This window comes from Tripterygium wilfordii, chromosome 14 (genome assembly GCF_013401445.1).
Source record: "Tripterygium wilfordii isolate XIE 37 chromosome 14, ASM1340144v1, whole genome shotgun sequence".
Taxonomy (NCBI): Eukaryota; Viridiplantae; Streptophyta; class Magnoliopsida; order Celastrales; family Celastraceae; genus Tripterygium; species Tripterygium wilfordii.
In genome coordinates this window covers 10,478,322-10,498,270 of record NC_052245.1, presented here as the reverse complement: position 1 = coordinate 10,498,270, position 19,949 = coordinate 10,478,322, and the positions used below count along the sequence as shown (strand labels likewise).

The 19,949-nt window shown below is 36.3% G+C and overlaps 3 protein-coding genes across 5 annotated transcripts; all 3 read right to left on the bottom strand.

Moving 5' to 3' along the window:
• Positions 1-310: 310 nt before the first annotated feature.
• LOC120014351 (60S ribosomal protein L23) lies at positions 311-3,216 on the bottom strand. The gene is made up of 4 exons (XM_038866280.1): positions 3,070-3,216; positions 2,312-2,596; positions 989-1,030; positions 311-585 (listed from the first exon to the last, which is right to left on the bottom strand). The coding sequence occupies exons 1-4, from the start codon at positions 3,080-3,082 to the stop codon at positions 503-505; spliced, it is 423 nt and encodes a 140-aa protein (XP_038722208.1). The 5' UTR covers positions 3,083-3,216; the 3' UTR covers positions 311-502.
• A 2,115-nt stretch (positions 3,217-5,331) lies between these two features.
• LOC120014895 lies at positions 5,332-10,465 on the bottom strand. Of its 3 annotated transcripts, XR_005471650.1 has the most exons (4): positions 10,150-10,465; positions 7,605-9,423; positions 5,810-7,051; positions 5,332-5,643 (listed from the first exon to the last, which is right to left on the bottom strand). XR_005471650.1 is itself a non-coding variant. In XM_038867005.1 (3 exons), the coding sequence occupies exons 2-3, from the start codon at positions 9,336-9,338 to the stop codon at positions 6,881-6,883; spliced, it is 1,905 nt and encodes a 634-aa protein (XP_038722933.1). In that variant the 5' UTR covers positions 9,339-9,442; positions 10,150-10,465; the 3' UTR covers positions 5,332-6,880. The 3 variants fall into 3 exon arrangements, 2 of the variants coding, with proteins under 2 accessions (XP_038722933.1, XP_038722932.1); XM_038867005.1 differs by having other exon boundaries at positions 5,332-7,051; positions 7,605-9,442; XM_038867004.1 differs by having other exon boundaries at positions 5,332-7,051.
• Positions 10,466-14,816: 4,351 nt separating this feature from the next.
• On the bottom strand, positions 14,817-17,681 carry LOC120015707. The gene is made up of 5 exons (XM_038868242.1): positions 17,457-17,681; positions 15,844-16,476; positions 15,579-15,767; positions 15,285-15,410; positions 14,817-15,209 (listed from the first exon to the last, which is right to left on the bottom strand). Exons 1-5 carry the CDS (start codon positions 17,496-17,498, stop codon positions 15,099-15,101), a joined length of 1,101 nt encoding a protein of 366 aa, XP_038724170.1. The 5' UTR covers positions 17,499-17,681; the 3' UTR covers positions 14,817-15,098.
• Between the last annotated feature and the right edge of the window lie 2,268 nt (positions 17,682-19,949).

Below are 19,949 nucleotides of genomic sequence, written 5' to 3'. Positions count from 1 at the left end.
CACTTTTAAAACTATGATGCGATGTTGTGAGGTGCATTTGACGTATCTAAATTACAGTCATATTAGATGACTAATAATATTAATATAAAATCACTTAACATTTACATTTTACATAAATCTAAAATAAAATAATTGACCTAATTTGATTACGTGAGACAATTCAACATATATATTAAGCCGTTTAAGAGTGTTGTAAGATGTGATGAAAGGAATCGAGAACGCTAGCAATATGCTTACCACATCCAATTGGATCTATTTTGAGGCCTGTTTTGACTTTGTAAGTACTCAACATATATATTAGACGATAGCGTTAACCAACAAACATTTCACCATATTAGCTCACCAAGTTTTCAGATAGTCATCAAAACTAAAATATGATAGCAAGCAAAACACAAAATTCAAGTCTGCCTACACACATTTAAGGTCATTACAAAATTTTCAGTTATGGCAAAAACTGTGAAGCAAGGGCTTTTACAGTTTAACGATAACGCAAGAAACAATCTTAGACGATAGCGTTAGCTGCGCTTGCAATCCTAGGCCAGAGATCAGCACATTCCTTCCCAATTGGACCCGTAATAGCAGAACCTAAAACAACAGCAATCAGCAAGAATGTCAACTATAATACAACGCACACCTTTACTAATCTATAGCAAGGACAGAAACAAACACCCCATAGATAGCAACAATCCTGTCCCCCCAACCCCACCAAAAATGGGAAGAGAGGCACATAGAGAGGAGAGAATAAGCAATGGGCTGGACATTATATCCGATATTGTTTATTCGAAGTGGATGATAAGGTTAGAAGCAAATGTCAAATCAACCAAACTAAATCCCTTTCCCCTTCCCATAAAGAGCAAAAGAGACTACATATTTGGCCTGCAAATAGGAACGGGGAAGCAACGGTTGTGTGACATCAAAAACTACATTCAGTGATCACACCACAACAAAGAGCAACTGAAATTTCAAATGGATTTGTATTGACGAGTACCTTTCATTTCTCCCTTTGGGTTCACAATAACACCAGCATTATCTGAAAGGAAACCAGACACAATGGAATACCATCAGGTGAAGTGTTTTGAAGTAAAAATAATTTTCGTAAATGGAAAAAAAACCCAAAGGCATCTAAGGAAAGCAAGCATGTTGTACTTGACCAACGATTACCAGAGTTCCACATTGAAAACAAAGCTCCAGAAGGGGATATGAAGATCATTACTTGGCACCAAAATGGCATATTTGCAAAAGCATACAATAAAATTCTAAAACAGAACAGCAAAATTGATAACAACTATTGCTTATACAAAGAGATGTAGGGTCCAAATGGAGCAGATGTGAGCATCAAAAGCATCAAGACATCTGTAACGATGGACCCCATAAATTTCCCAGACATGTAACTGTATCAACCATCAAATAACAAAGAGGATACCTGACTTACGTCTGGTGTTTAAGAGAGAAAAGCTCTCAACGGAAGCCATAAAAAACAAAGAATCTTCAAAAGTTCCATAACTATATAAATTTTGCCCAAAAAATTCTAACCAGAATAACAAGTTACACTAAAGTTGACAAATATCCCAACCTTGACAGGGATGATAGTCTGATAGAAATACACACCACCCATAATAGGGGTAAGGTTGGTAATACAAGTCTAGCTGGGTATGGGAGGTGAAGAGAAACTTTGAAAGAAAATTCTCAACACCACATCACCAGCAAATCAACCAAAGAAAATAATGACAGATAATAACCACAGAAGATTCAATACAAGAAATTAATCAGTGAAATATGATAAGTGGGAAATACAGGAAAATTCATAAACCTGCAGCACAATGGACATAAATTGTATCAACTAATTTGCTATGAAATTTTGACAGGGAAACTGGGAAACAATACAAATATTGGCAAACAACATCTCAAAAACACCTCAATGGCCACAAGAAAATGTTAAACTTAGAACTCAGAAGTAGCCTGCCCAAAATTTTAAACATCAATGGTGACTAACACGAACAAGAACTAATTAACTAAGTCAATTGCCAAAAGACATCATCAAAATACTACGCACAAATCCTCAAAGCAGACTAATGCAAAACCATTAAAGCAGATTAATGCAAATCATAAAACATCAAATGAAATAATTGTGAAACTAAACTGTCTCACTAAACTTTCTAAATCCATTTCTGTAGATGCAATCAACCAGATTAAACAGAAGGTAAAATACAAAACAAAACATAAGAATGAACACAAGTTGAAAAATCACAGAGCAAACAATTGCATTTAAAAATATTACTGGCCACCAGACGATAAAGAAATAAATAATGACCTTCAAAGTACATGAAGACACCATCCTTTCGACGCCAGGGCTTGCGCTGCCTGACAATGACGGCAGGCATGACCTTCTTCCTGAGATCAGGCTTCCCCTTCTTGACAGTGGCCATCACCATATCCCCAACGCAAGCAGATGGCAACCTGTTGAGACGACCCTTGATCCCCTTCACGGATATGATGTAAAGGTTCTTTGCACCGGTGTTGTCGGCACAGTTCACTGTGGCTGCCACTGGCAGACCCAGTGACATCCTGAACTTGTTACCAGCAGATCCTCCACGTCCTGAATTAATATTTTAACATACAATTAAATAAATAATACATGCTATCACTCGCATTAAAAAGTTTGGGCTTGGTTCTAAGAGTTAGTTAGCGCTCAAACAACAATACACGGAAACGCAAGAAAATAAATTTTTGAACCCAACAGAAAGGCCAAATCCATGGAAAATCTAGTTAGCCGCAATTGATCATGACGCCACCTTAAACAGAAAACCAGTATAACAAAAGCTTTAACTTTTGATTGGCTACGAAGACGAGAATTTACACAAAAAACCATCAAATCATGCTCTTTTATTCCGCTTTGAATTCACAACAGATATTGACATAATAGATGTTATTGAAAAATAGACAGCTCGAGTATTACCAAATGAAAATGCGATTCAAAATTTAATTCCCAGTGATTTTCACGGAAAACAAACAGAATATTGTATGGAAGGCCTAACTATTCAAAGAGAGAGAGAGTAGCGGCAAACTAACCTCGCTTCGACATCTCTGCGGAGTGAAGGGAAACGGAAGGTCGATTCAGAGATGTTGCAAGATATATGGAAGGGGAACTAGGGTTTTTGGTTGTGACTGATCGGCGAAATACCAGTTTAGACCACGCTCATTTTACAAAATACCAGAAGAGTACACGGCACTTTTATTTGTTGGGCTGGCTCATTTTTAACTGGGCTTGGACCTAAGAATGGTTGCGCTTCGGCTAAGCCCAAGCACAACTATGATTTATTGATTTTTTTATTTCAAAAATCATATTGCTTGGAATTAATTCAATAAGGTAATATTCTCAATTTATTTAACTTGTTTAGAATTTTCAAAGAACTAAAACTAAATATGCAGGATAAATAAATAAATTTTTTTAGATATTTGCTTCTTTCCACTACAAGGAGTCAATTGATACTATCTCATAGTAGGGGTGTTCAGGGTCGATTTTGCTTAATTTTTTGACATAAATTTAACCTAGCAATCAGTCGATTATTGACGATTTGATAGATTTTTTTGGTCATTCGATCGGTTTTTCGATCAGTCATCGTTGACATATGTTTAACAATAACTAGTCAATCGATCGGTTTGATGGTTGATTCGATTTGACACGATTTTTTTGATAATATCTCATAGTTTAGGGTCATTATATTTATTAAGAAACTTGAACACAAAGACTAAAACCTAAAAGCTTCTTAAAATCATCCTTTCATCTCAAAAGTTGCCTCATAGTCTAGGGTCATTACATTAAGAAACTTTGAACACAAAGAACTATCATTATCCGAGCTTTTATCACAAAAGTTTCGAGTCGACTACATGCATATATGAGAAGTTTATATAAATGGAATGTAAAGTTCATTAAAACCAGGCATAGTAAGATCATTATATAACTGTTACTTGTTCACAACAATTTTATATTTCTGCTCCTCTCACAATATGATCTCTTCCAAACGCCAGTGAGACAGTATGGTATTGGTACACAAATTCCTCTCGTATTAAATAAAATCTTCAGTAAACACATCAGCTAAGATATCTTTAAATTTTCCAAGAGTACTACAAATCTGGTCAGCCTTCCCCTTCTCTTTCTGAGTCGTCGACTGATGCCCCACCGTCACAGTGCAATAACAGAAGGATCTGTGATTCTGTGCCTTGAGCTCCTTAATCATGCATGCATTAGTGTAGCAAACTAGCAACTCATTATTCAGATTCCGCAAACATCCTGCGAGTAGACACTGAAGTCCATTTGTAGGTAACAAGATCAATCTATGTCAATTCTGTGACAAAAGCTCATAATATACTAAATCATAGTTAAGATCCTACCGTTACTCTTGATGGTTCGGGACCCTGAAAAAATGGGGTTCCAGAAGCCATTGTAGACACTGAAGTCCGTTACCATAGTCCTGTCACAGAAAGAACATATGTAAGTCAAAACCATAATGCCAAAGTATACATTTCCAGGTAACGTATCTCGATCAACTATTTCGTTGCAGGAACTCAATCATTTTTCAGAAGGAAGAAGCTTAGAATGCCGTTACACAGTATCACTTCACACCATCATTCAGTTGTCTCACCCCTGCAACAACATTCATCTAAATCAAAGATATATCATATGATTAAACCATGGATTCCCTTTAAAATTCATATATCCACCCAAATCAAAGGGATTCCCTTTAAAATGGAACCTTTGGAAAAGAAAAATTCTCACTGAAGTAACATAACATGAAATAAGTCCGAGGAAGCAACGTCGCAATAGCAAAGAAAATACAACAGCAATTCACTCTTTGGTCACAGACAGTTGTTTCCTAATGTCATCTTGCCCATAGGGAGCCTGGGACCGGAAAAACAGACTCACTCAGAGCCATTCTCCTTTTCTTTAGGACATGGGAAGACAGCAAGTTGCCAAAGTGATGCAAGTGCAACAACACTTCAATTACTTCCCAACCAAGCTTGATGTACCTCGAGGCTTATATTACTGAAGCGTTTGGCAATGTGATGACTTTCGCGTTCCATGAGATGGTTTCCTAAATTCCTTTTACATGTTATGATGTTATCCCATAATCAAGAAAGAAGTGTCGGGTGTGAAAGCATCTGGACAGATATCGTCATGAGAGCCACTGAATGGAAGCACATAGTCATGAATTCATAACTCAACTATTTGATATAAATATAGAATCTCCTTTGCCAACAATTACTGCTATCTTCTACAGTAGAACACTGATCATGTAAGCCACATGCTCCGTAAATGCATCCAGAAACTGACTTTCAGGCCCCTCATGCCTAAAAAACCATCGCAGGAGTTCAGAATAGACAAATAACTTACCTGATTTATCATCTTCACCAAGTCCAAGTCCTGCTACTGACCAACAAAGAAGGTTTCTTCCGCGTACCTAGAAAGAAAGAAAGAAAGAAAGAAAGAAAAAAAAACTGTCTACGCATAGGGCATATAGAGACCGCCAATTTTGTTCATTAAAACATTTAAGGGCGGAAAAAAGGGTTACCTTACATGTGGAATTGCAGTTGGTCACAAGGTCATTCATCGGGCGATAAGCAGCAGGACAATGCTTTCCAAATCTATGATTTTAAGCTAAACATGTTACATTTGGCCATTTAAAAGTTCAAACAATGGTATGCCAAAGTAAGACATGATAGAGTAATGCCGTCACAAATGGGAGGGAACACAATAATTATAGCAGCAGGACAAAAGAATAAAAGTTGCAATACAATTACACGAACATACCATAGTGTTTTGCATAAAGTTCAAACGGCATGCAAATGAACAGCAATGATGGAAAGCGCCACTGCAAAATCTCAGTTCCGGCTGTCGAGTAGATGTTGATAGAGAAATGTCAAAATATATGCGTCTCCCCCACCAGCTGGAGGCAGATTATTATTGCCAAGCATTGAATTCGAACAGCAGAACTGAACACGTCCATACAAGTCAAAGCTCCAAAACAGGAGCAAGGAAAACTATGAGCCTCATTGCTTCCAACAGTACCTCACCCCCCCCCCCCCCCAAGCACCCCCTTCTCTCTCTCACATGGACATACAAAAAACACTTATAGACACAAATGCAAAGGAACACATTGAGGAGATAGAAATTGATAACTTTCGGCATCCACTACAACAAAACATTATTAGCAGCAGGAAAATCTGAGCTACTACAAACTGTTTGAACATTCATAACTAATGTCTTTGTCAGCCATGAGTGAGAAAAAGAACAATTTTCAAAGTCGTTAGCAAAGTATATCATGCTACATTCATTTTTATGAGATGTGGAAACAATAGCCCAACACTATTTCCAAATCTTTCTAATCATCAACTAGTTCTTAAATTTGAGACAAAAAGGGAAAAACTGCATACTCATTGTATATACTCAAATGTAATGGCGCAATAATTGGGTTTACGCAAAGATAAGTAACCTGGATCCTCTTTAACCAAAACTTATCTTTGCACGGCCAAAATGGCTTTAGAAAGAGAAATTGTTACAAACAATCTAATAATGGATATCAAGATGGTTCAATATCAAATGCCCTTTATCAAAGGTTTTACAGTCAATCAAAATGGAGCAGATTACAATAAATTTTTACAAAAACTCTCAGGCTGAAAAACACCCAATCAATAGCAAGTACCAATTAACCTACAATGAGATAGTAAGCTCAAACTAAACAAAAAAGCCAAAAAAAAAAAAAACACCACCGTCTCAAAACAACCTACAACACTATGCATGTATAGATACTTCAGTTTCAACCTACAGATAAAGTTATAAAGTAACAGTCACAGCACTAAATATTCAACAAAGAATATGCTGCTACTTCGAATCCTGTACAGTTTTGGGATGTAGGGTGGGACTCTGTGTATGGATAAATGCCACCGCAACAGAGAAAGACTGTAGAGCTGATACTGTTGATTGAAAATGAATACAATACAACCCATCATGGACATTCACCATCCTCAAGGTGGGAGAATCATGCTCTGAACCCTGAAAATTTGAAGTCGGTCTTGGTCAACTCATGCACGTTCAAGTATTGTACAATTGTTCTCAAGTTCATAATTACAAAATATTCATATAGCACCAATCCATGAACAGGGGAAGTAAAAGAAATAGTTTTATATCTACCTAAAAAGAACTCAATAGCTATATTCTATAAACGAAGTTACCATGCACATAACGATTGAAGTGAAGAACAGATAATATAACCAGAAAGACATTGAGTGATATCTGATTAAGGAACAAATGTGAGCCCTCTACCTTCTATTTGCAACAAAAAATAGTTGAAGGGTCATAGACTCACAGAGGAATTAAAAATTATATGGGTATAATGTGTAGGCTGTAGCATTCTTATCTTCATAATCAAATAAAGCTCATCTAGGGAATCCATGTACTTTCTCATTATGAGGAGCACACAAGGCACACATTTAGAGGGAAATAAGACAAAAACAAAATCAACGATACTAAAGCTAGAAGAACAATTAATATCAGTATCCGTTGTAAACTGTAATCGACCAACTGTGTACCACAAGATTAACGATACCTGTAGGAATAAATCAACTAACTTGCACTCTCCCTCTGTATCAGCGTGGGGAACAATTTCCGCTTTTCTTTGTTTGGCATTAAATACCCTCAATGGACATCCTAGATCCCAACCGCCACAGTCACACTTTCCACCAGATCTCCATCTTTCGAGAAGACCATAAGGACCACCATTTCTGGTCCTTGGCCCTCCGTGAAGACCAGATGGAATTACAACTGACATACTCGTTGAACAATCACCACCATCTCTAGCACAAGCAACAGAAACCAAGGCTTCATTAGTATCAGTAATTTGCCGAGCTCCTACTTTCTTGAGAAATTTCAATCCCCAACCTCCAATTTTCTCCTGACAATTATCAGGAAGATGATCTTTCACGACAATGGCAGACAATTCAAGATTTGGTGGAAAAGAATTTTCGGGGATATTAGCCCCACTGGATAAATCAAAATTATTGTCTGTATCATGGTGTTGCTCCCAAGAACAGTTTTCCAGTATGGTGCTGGATCCACCAAATCTTGACATAGATCTCTGCTTTGATGAATGGCTGGGCCTGAACACTTCCACCACCTTCTTCGACAGCCCCTTATTCCTAAGGCTATGGCTTGAAGCTTGCATCTCTCCTCCTAAGTTTTCTGAGCCGGCAAACAAAACGAACTCAGTCTCTAGGAGTCTGGAGTTGTTTGGACATATGGTGAAAGAAGTCGATACCCTCATCTTGCCAACCAGACGAGATTCTTTATCACAAATGTCGTGTTCCTTTTGGTCACTCCTTCTTGAGTAGAACAAGTACATATAATCCAGGGACTTGTCATCAGCTGACTCAACTTTACATAAGTCAGCCATATAAACCTCTTTCCGATCGTCCAGGGAGAAAACAAAACGTGGAATACCAGCTTTCCATGTGCAGTGGAGCATGCTTTGAACGATAGAGACAGAAGTAGAAGAAGAATAATCATAACAGGAAGAGTTTGTACTCGACATAGAAAGAAGCCTGTCATCCAAAGTCTTGGACTCATATTTATGGTTATACAAATTCGGCGAGTCCTTCTCTAGCTTGTGCATCGAGTAATTACTTAAAGAATCTGGAGTGCCCATGAAATTGTAAGATGCAAAATCTTTAAGATCATTCAAGCTCCTACTTTCAAGATCAGCGCCATCCAATGCACCAAGTTGCTGTAAGAAAGGGCTCTTCAATAGGTTCATCATACTCTTGGAACCCATGATTGAGCCTACAATCCATTGTCTGGTAGGATTAAAGACCACACTCGCAGTCCCAGCAGTCAAAGGACATTCAAAAACAAAACTAGTCGAATCACTTGCATTTTCATTCCTGTATATATCAGGATGCAAGTCACCAGAGAAAATACCAGTATTCCGAGTGCCATAGGTCACAGAGATGTTGCAAGGTGATGCTTTGGATGCACTGATGTGAATCAATTCCAGGCAACGACGAAGATATTTCTCATCAAGAGTCACCATATGTTTCGGGATAATGCCACCTAAGACGTGAATACTTTGAAGCAATGGATCCTCGCCACATTTCCTACTCTGTTGTAACTGCTTAATTTGCAAGGTGAGCATATGTTGTGGATTCTCCTTCCTCACCAACCTTTCTCTTTTAAACTCAGAAGTATCAGAACCATAATCTCTCGAAAATTTTCTATTGTTGTTCAAGCAAGATGAATGTTCCTCATGCTGAGAATCTTTTTCAGTATTGAAAATTCTATCTTCCATCTTCTGCCTTCAACGAGTAAATTGCATTAATGGAGGAAAACTTTGGATTCCATCTTCAGATGTGATGCAACAAAAAAAACCTTCGCTGCACCCCAAAGAGGATTCTGAATCAGTAACACGAACAGTTGCCATCAATACATTACAAACAAGTATATATGTGAATGGGAAGAACAGCAAACGCTCATACATATCAAATGGGCAATAAAAATTATAAAAAAAAAAAAAGAAGAAGGATAAAACTAAAATTTTTATCACTCAAATTTTCTATGAAAATTTTAATTAGAGAAGTAGAACCATTTTAATTATCGAAGTGAAATACAGAGAAGAAACAAGAACAGAATCACAGACAGAAACATCAAAGAAATATAATCCATTATATACATACAGTCACTGATTTTCCCAGAACACACAACCCAATCCATTAAAACTCAATCATTACACATTCTCCCAGCAGACAAATACACGGAGACACAGCCTTACCCGATGAAAGATGAGAACCTAAAACACGAAACTCCAGCTGCCGCAGATCCAATCAATGGAATTCACTAAACTCAGACTTAGCCTTGAATAATAAGTAGCAAAAGATATCACTGAATAGGTTTTTTAAAAAATCACAATAGACCAGGAATGAATCCAGTAGTTTTCCTTCTATACCGCCTTTATGTAAACAAACCCACAAAATCACATAAAACTAAATCTTGCAGAGTTAATCCACAGAGTACCCAAAAATAATGTTACTGAATAATCACACAACGAAAGTTGCAGCCTTTGAACGAGTACAACACAAAATAAATAAAGGGAAAACCTTTACCTTATCTTAACAAACGGATCCAAGAACCAAAAACCCACTTCAATCAAACTCTGTTTCCCAATAAAGGAACAACTTCAACTTTCATTAATCTCAAGCTCATCTCCCATACAAGAATGATAACCCAGAGCACAACTTCAGACAAAACTTTATCTTTTTTCTTCTCGAAGGCAAGGAACAGTTTTTCTGTTTCCAGCACAATGTTCTTTTAAATCTCCAGTTTCTGTTTCTAGAGGAAGAAAAACCAAAGAAAGAAACTTCTAAAACGAGGTAATGGGTGTGCAAGCAACGATGAAGGTGGTAAGTGGTAACACATCATCTAAGCCACGTCTCTTTGTGGAACTTTGGTTCCATTGTTGCCCAGTTGGACCCACTTGCCACTTTTTCCAAATTTTTTTTATTAAATTTTTGTTGCAGTTTAGAGACAAGGAAAACGATGAGAAGAGGGCAAGTAGATGAGCTGGTGCGCACAAACAGCTACAGGACAGGAGTCCCACTAAAAGTTCTTAAGAAAGGCACGGCCAACTTGCCTCAAACAGGGGTGGCAACATCACTAGACATGGGACTTTATGTGTTTTCTTATTGTGTGTATATATGCTTTTGCTTTGAACTTGATTCTCGGGAAAGATTAGAAATTTTTTGGGTATTTGAGGATAACGTAGAGAATTGGTCAAACTACATACATTCCTACACTATACACCTCTCTTATCTATCCATTTTTTGGCTTTATTGTGCTCATGAGTCATGTCATACACTCCTCCTTATCTCTCCTACTTTATTTATTATCTGGTCGGTGTAAAATGGACTAATTTACGAGCCCTATATGTAGTTGCATGTGACCTTTATGAGCAAATTAGATGGAGGAGACTACTGTTTTATTCCAATATTTAATGGATGAACAATGCTTGACCTGTGCTTTCTGTGTTACATTAATAAACTGGTGAAGCTTTAAATATGGCTTTTTTTAGGAACAAGTAGAGATCAGAAAAGTAGAAAACTAGCATCTGTATGGTTCATTAATTGGGGAGAGAGCTTTTGCGGTTGTCGATATTCAAGGGTAAAGTTGAGTGGGTGCAGAAATATGAGTCTTGTGATAGGTAAAACTGGCACCTCCACTAGCAACAAAAGAAAAAAAGTAGTGCTGTGATTGAACAAGCATATAGTCTTGGGGTACCGGGGGTCTACTGTAATTTTTTTTACAGCAGACCCCAACTTAATAAATTTAAGTCATTTAAAAAATAAATTAAAATTATGAATGTGTTTCGATCGTGTTTACAATATATTTTTTGTCCCAAATAAAAATCAAATTCATAACAAAATTGACATAGGACATTTTAGATTCATATTCAACGGTCCACAATTTTTCATATATTTTTCATGTTCAATTTGATTTTTGTTTGGGACAAAAAAATACTGTTGGACTCGTAAACATGATCAAAACACATCCATAATTTTTCTTTAAAAAAATTAAAGTTTAGAATGGCTTTAGGGTCATTACAGCGAGACCTGTCGTAAAAATTTTACAGTAGGTGTCTGCCACCCATAGTGTTGAGGCACCTCCATGTGCAAGACAACATATATCACAAATCATTGATTTGGTCTAATTGGCTGACAATTTGACCTTAGCAATCCTATTTGACCAATTATAAACCAACTAAGCTTTTGTATCGAACGGAGTCGGGGGTAGATAGGATGTGGAGAGACTATTGTATCTAGGAATAGAACATGTGATTTGTAGGTTGCACTCCTATAACTCCATCACTGAACCATATATTAAGCTGGTTGGTTTTTCTATTTCATCAATACTGACTTAGAAATAATGTTGGTTTTGATGTGAACTTGTGGTATGCTTAAAAAATTACTATTAGTCAACAGTCTACTAACCAGGGTAACAGCACCCTGTTGGAAGTCATGTACATGCAACTACTCTGAGAGTCACAATTTGTCGAATCCAAGGTCAGAAAGTATTGAGAACACCAATTTGGGATTTTTTTTCATTTCATTATTTTTAATATTAAACAACAACACTTATTTTAAAAATAAAAAAAAAACATATTACATTTGAAATATGACTTCTAGTTATACATTTATATACTATTTCGTCTTGTACGTGATTTTTAATCAGTTTTCATCAATTTTAATATGTATTTATGTTAATCTTTTGGTTACTTTATGAGATCAAATATCAATATGAATGTTCAAAAATATATTTCAATAAATTATATTTTTGTAAAATAACCCTGAAAAAAAAAAATTGAAAGTGCCACCCCCAAATCCCTACTCGCGCTAAATTTTTTCAAACATGTCAAAATACTATTATTTAAATGTTAGCCCACCCTATTATCATTTCCTGACTCCACCCCTAATATAAGTTATATAAAACAGTACCCATTAATACTACATGCTCCCTTATCTGTCTAGCATAGCAAATCAATCCAAATATTTGAAAACTATAGAGATTAAAAAAAAAAGGGGTTGTTATCTAACTTATCTAGCTTGTTACCTAAAACCTACTCTTAACACATATTAGTGTATGCATGCATCATGTACCATTTGACCTTAAAACACCCAAATTGCCTCAAAGATGTTAGCTTTCTTTGAATTTTATATTCATCAGCAATCAATAATGTTTGAATCCAGATGATCACATGACCCTTAATTTCTTGTTTGATTTGCTCAATTATTGCTTCACCATATCCACATTTTTGAATTCAAATACTGATCATGGAGCTAGTGAAGTTTGTCCTTATCCCAACTCAGCTAGCTACCTACCTATTTCTCTTGATTGATCCAAATATACATGCAACAATACTGACTATTAACTTTTACCTATTTTTTTAATAAATCAGTTGGTGACAGGGTTTTTTTTTCTCATAAGTGATAGAGATCTCAGTCAATGAGATATATGTTATACTAGTGACTAGTGACTGACATGTCCCCCTCTAATTCAATCATTAGGTTTTGTGGGTCCTTACACTTATATCAATCAAGTGATAAGATGAATTATTAGGATGATTGAGATCGCATTTACTGGTTCCTTAACATTTTGTTTTGTTCTAATCATTTTCGACTACTCCTAAACAAAGTGGTTAGGTTTAGGGTTGTAAATTATAATGAATCCTTCTCGAAATCCCAAAATCCCCGGCAATTTGGATATTCATAATTGAAATATTTTTGAAGGAGTGGGTCCAATAGAATCCTCAATTAGGCATTTTGTGGACTTAATTAATTGGAAATTAGTTCAAAGTGTTGGTTGAAACAAAAAAGCAACCCAACTACCCTTAGAAAAATTGGAGACCTTGTTTGTTATTAAGTGTATCAAATACAAAAAAAGTCTACATTATTCTCAAAGGATTGCTAACTTTTCGGCTCCATTTGTCAAACAATTTAATTTCAAACTCGTAGTTGTGGGCTCGAACAATTAGTAGGTTGTGACCTTTCAAATCATTAAGAGAACTATAAATATAACTATAAATATAAGGACATATAACTAACTCCCTGTACCCTTCAATCCCATGAACATGTTATGTGTGATCTTATTGTCAGGGGTCACTACTCACTACTGTTGGACCTTGGTCTTATTTGCTCATTATAATATTATATATATTCATAAATGTAGATATACGACAACGATTTGAATTGACTTTATCAAGTGTCCACAGATGGCCCCGAAGCCTTCGGGGGCTGGGTGGGCCGGTCTCGTCAGAGATTGTGGGCCCACAGATTGCGGACTTTGAAGAGGTGCTGGCTCGGCCCCAAATTGGCTGACGGGTTTGAGGCCCGTTTGCCACCTCTATTAATACTTTAAGGTCTAACCAAGGTATTTGGGAGAGTATAACGATCCAAATATCTACATATTTATGCGAAGCAAAAAACAAAAAAGGAATTGGTACACTGAAAAATATGTAGGTGAAAATCAAATGTGAGAAATTTTTTCCATACAATCTTAATAGGTGCTTGATTGGGCCAAATCTCCGCTCAAGCTCGTGCTCAACATGGATCAATGGGTCAGGAATGGCCCAGAATTAAAAAATTTAGGCAAATTAACCTTTATTAACAAAAGCTCAATAAAGTGTGGGCCTTTATAGGCATATGGTTCACTAGGCCATTCATGTTATTCGAAAGCCCATAAAGGCCCACACTTTAAGAGCACCCAATGTCCATCAATATAGAAGGATCTCAATGTACAACATTTGTTCTTCATCAATGCCAAAAAATGGTACAAAAAATGTCTGTTAAAGCCATGTATTGTATTGTAATGTATATATATACATATGCCTACAAAAAAATATGTACCATTTGTGGGTTTTTGATTGGGCCAAATCTCTGCCCACTCGAGCTGAGTACTACAAAAAAATATGTACATGAAAATCGTGTGAGAAAATATTCAATCTTAAGGGGTTCTTGATTGGGCCAAATCTCTGCCCAAACTCGGGTCAACATGGGTCAAATGGGCCAGGAATGACCTAGTAACAAAAAAATATGTACGTGAAAATCAATTGTGTGAGAAAATATTCAATCTTAAGGGGTGCTTGAATGGGCCAAATCTTCGCCCAAACTCGGGCTCAACATGGGCCAAAGGGCCTGGAATGACCTAGTAACTGCAAGTGCTCAGAATACAAAAGATTAGGCATATTAAAGTGTGGGCCTTTACAGGCATATGGCTTGGGAATGCTCATCAATTTAGAAGAATCTAACCTATACCAACTTTTGTTCTTCATCAATGCCAAAGAATTGTACAGAAAATGTCTATTAAAAGTCATGTAATGTATACACATATATATATATATAAGCCTACAAAAATTACATTGTAATCTGACTCAGTTTCATAGTATAATCATGACCCAATTATTCTTTTTTTTTTTTTTTATCTCTAGCAGACCCAGATGCATATAAGAAAAGGGTCATCCAAAATTGCAAACATGTTTAATTAATTAATCTGGTGAAGTTGCTCATCCAATCCAGGACTGCGGAGAATAGTTGCATTTGAAGGAATTCACACCACTGATGTGAGCAAATATGTCTGAAGAATCAACCATATCATCCTCTTCTTTCACACCAACCTGTGTAACCACAAAACTAAACCAAATTAATACCATTGTAAGACGAAGAAAACATTGTCATTGTTGATGTCTTACTTCATCATCATCATCCTCTTCATGGTTGCTACAAACATTCCTGTGGGGTTCTTCGAAGTCATCGTTCTTAGCAAATCTTCCTCTCACTCTGGGTCGACTATCCGCCAGCGTCTTGCGACAGGCATACTACAAATGTTTCATAGCACAATCAGTAGTAATTACAATCTGAGTACGTTTTGAAACTATTACAGAAGATACGATGATGGTTCTGGTTTTTTTTACTATTTACTATGTAGCAAGGCTAGCTACAGGGAAAAATAAAATCTTCATGCACAATTTTTTTGGTGTATGTACCTTAATTTTCTTGCTGAAATTCCTTTCACTCCTTTTCTTCATGTACCTATGAATCTTCTCCTTCCTCTGTTCAACAGAGAGTTTCCCCACTTTGAAAGATGAATCCTCCAAGCTTGAGATTTCTGTTGCTAATGGAACAGAACTCCCAACCCCACCAACCAATTGTGTTGTGTTCTCCCCACTAAGTGCCTATCAAAGACAAAAACGTCAAAGTAATTACAATAATTGATTGATTGATTGATCCTTGATTTATGATGTCAGTTACCTGCAAGTCCTCATGGTTGAACATGCGCTGAATCGAATCGGGGAAGAAAATTCCACCATTATCACCTTGAAATTCCAGGTCCTGTGGTTGCAATTCGGGGCCACCCATGAAGCTACTTCCAGCAACAAACCCGGAATTGTCAGCAGGTAATGCAGCAGTCAAAGACCCAGAAGCCATGTATGTACCCATGGCAGGTCCAAGGAAAGAACCAGAAGGAGAAGGAGGGTTCAATGGAACATAAGATGGGACTGAAGACAAACAATCCTCTTCAAAAACTGATGGCAATGGAGGCCCCATGAGACGCGAAATGGGGTCTGCAGGGTACTGAGAGAGTCCATCAACAACAACATCTGATAATTGAATTTGTGGTTGCAGTGACAGTAAATCAAGCTGGTCTTGCTGATTAGTGACAAATTGCGGGACAGAAAATGCAGGTGAAGGAGAGAAATCGATCGAAGCAGCGATATCGTTGTCAATCTCATCTTGGGAATCAAAAATTATGGACAGATCATTGGTGTTATTGTTAGTAGTATTTGCAGTAGCAGTTGAAGTCGCAGTAAGTACTGTTTCTGGAAACAATTCGCGGTCGCAAAATTCAAACATCTGAGCACTAAACGGGCTCAAAATCTCCTCCTGTAACACATTCAAAAAGATTATGATTAATTGATGATTTCTTAAGCTTGAGATGGAACTTAAGCACGATTCTTTATACTTGTCATGATTGGGAAGAATCTAATTCCTAACGTTTAACAGACGCAGCGAGTGATGTGTTCACACAAGCTATATATGCATGAAAATGAAGAACTAGTTTAAGACATACCCAGAACTTTGTCTATGTTGGTGAAGGAACCATGTAAGTTACAAGGACAAAGGAGATAAAGATGATCAGTATATATATATGCTAGCTCCATGTGAGACGTATGTGCCTAAACTAGTTAAAAATCAATTACATTAACAAACAAGGGAAGTGAATGGTATGCTTTTGTCTGTTTCAATATATAGAAAACAGGACTTGTTTGGAACAAACAGTGGGAATTGAAAGAAAATCAGTACTGTTTATATCCTATGTGATGTGAAGTGTTGCCATTGGGATGTAAAGTTGGCACCTTGATCAATCTAAGTGAACAGAAGAATAAAAAATGTGGAAAACTTGAACAAGAAGCACAAAAAGACACATATTCCATGATTATCAAAACGAAGATGATGAGTTCAATTTTGAAAAACACTTATCATGCGCATTTTAAGTGATCGATAACGACTGTTTTCAAGAATACAATGTTGCATTTTCTCGATCTTTAAAGCATGATGTGTGTATATATATATATAGAGAAAGAGAGAGAGAGAGTTGAATTGGTGTATGAGTGTATCAAAAGACCATGAAAAGGCAAGAAAATGTTGTTACAGAAAGATCAACAAGTAGGAACAAATTAGAGAGAAACCCAATACAATTATACAAATTAAGGCAGATAATTACATAAAAATATTCAAACAAACAACTATATTGATCATGAATGCTTTAGATATATATATATAACTATGAATTGGGTTTGGCATGAAATGTATAAAAAGTGCATAAATGCATTCATACAACGAGAAGAGATTGGAAAATTGACCTTGGGAAGCTGTTCTTGTAATTGCATCAAGTCTTGCAACATCCTTTAAGTTTGACCTTGCTCACTTGTTATATATATGTATATATGGTGTAGAAAAATTTAGGTAGATATGGATGTAGAAGCTCGTCTTCTTGGGTTTAGCTCCAATGCATGTTTAAAGAAGAGAGTAGTGAGAGAGAGGTATGTGAGTTTTTTTGGGGGAAAATGTAGGTTTTTGAAGGGAAAATGAAAAACGTTGTGAGAAAAAAATGGAGATTATATATTTATGGGGTGGCAATATATATATATATATAGGAGAGAGAGGAGGATGTTTGGGGGCGACCGTACTGGCAGTCCTTGTGTGGACCCGATGTGTGCGGGGGACCCCTACTTCCATAGCTGCCCTCCGTGGGACCACCCACACACGTATTGACACGCTTATGTGGAACTGCCCTCACAGAAGGAATTTTGTTGACCAAGCTCCCACCAAGTCGGGTCCCTGTCTCACCCTATAATCCTAAAAACATGCTTCAGCTTCAAGCACAATTCCTTTAACGAGAACAAAAATTTGGACATTCAATATAAATCTAAATATGACTGAAAATTTGGGCAGTCAAGGTTGTGCGTACAAAATTTTTCCACATGAGTACATGACGATTGGGTAAATTGATCAAAACTCATCTCGTGACCACAAAAATATTGTTCTCAGTGAACTATGAAGGATGAAATTATGGAGTTATAATGAAGGTATAAAACTGGTAATTTACAATCATGTGCTAAAGAAACCTCTTGATCATCATCATGACGACTAAATTCAACTTGCTTTGAAGCTATATATATATATATATACACATATACATATATTTCGATCGTTATATATACGTACTCATGTCATTTTCTTTCCCTTTTCAATGTTACTGTTTTTTTTTTTTTTATTCTTTGAACTCCAAATTGATTTTTTTTTTGACAACGATACCAACAGCTAGAAATAATGAAGTATTTTTAATGTATAAATAGTATTGACACCATTTTTTGTTTGTGTTCTGTCCACATCATGCTGAATATATGTATGTATGTACTCTTTCATTTGAACACGATGACAGAGAGAGAGAGAGTTTTGTCATAATATGAAGAGATTTACGGGTATGCAAGTCAAACAAAATAAGGAAAGCGATATATATCGGCAACTCCTCAAGTATCCTTTGGAATTTGGATTGCTGAAACTTTACGCCCATGCATCATTTTCGCTTGGAGTTATATAGATAGTATGAGAAATGTCAACAATGCTGGGGATTCCAGCAATAACCATCCCAGAAGCATCTAAGTAGTTTGTGGCATGCATTTATTCCACACACTACTGAGATGGTTATCAATGAGATCTTTATCATTTTTGATGAGAAATTATTCAAAGTCTTGGCACACCATGTCATATGCTAATGTGGTGCATCAAAATCAATAAGTTGCAGGACTGTGTCAATACAGGAGCGATTGGTGACAATGCATGGATAATTGAGAATGTAATAGATAATTTGCAATTCATATTTCAAAAATGTATTAATAACATGTGAATTGATACCGTCTCATTGGTACTTAACACAGGTAGAACAACGAAAGATCAAACCTACGTTTGATTGAAAACAAGAAACACTAGAATCCACCAAAAAATTTGAGAGAAAACTTTATAGGGTTTGATATGTTTGATAAAATGATGGATAATGACCACTCGACCCTACTCACATCAATGATATTGTCCGTTTTGGGTGTACCGATTCTCATTGATACATCGGACCCACACCACTGTATCGATCTCACTTAATGGTATTTAGATCCAAAAAAAGAATTCATTAAGTGGTAAAGACTTGGGTTTTCTTATAAACCCATATCACTTGAGTTATCCAAACGATGTGAGATATCTAACAAATGTGACTAGTGATAATCCCCGAAATTCAATGTGACTTACACATATATACACACATATGGTACCAACACATCAAAGTGCAAACAAGATTTGACCTTGTTTTGATTCATGAAATTAAAAAGAGATGTGCTAATTCTCAGTACTCCCATTGTCATAGATTAACAAGACATCTCATCAATGTTTGGAGAAAACGAGGATTTAGTTTACAATGCATGGGAATCGAAAACTTCAAATCTTGGTTTTCAATCTAAATCGTGTATGAATGGAATAAAGTCTTAACCTAGAATTACGAATGGTATATATTCAGTGCAAAATCGCTCTCAAAAGTATTTTCAAGGAAGATTCAATTATTGACAATTGTATTAATAATTTCTTAAGGAACTTGAAATCATATACACAATATGATTACTGAATAAGGAAATGATTTTGGTGCTGCCATGCCAGCTCCTAAATTAACTCTATGATTTCCACTTGGATTTATGATAAAGACTGGTTAAATAAAAATCAAGTTTTACATACATACACAAATAACGTTTATTTATTATTGTTTTAAATAAAATTAAATCATATTAAATTTATCTTAGCTACCGTTCACA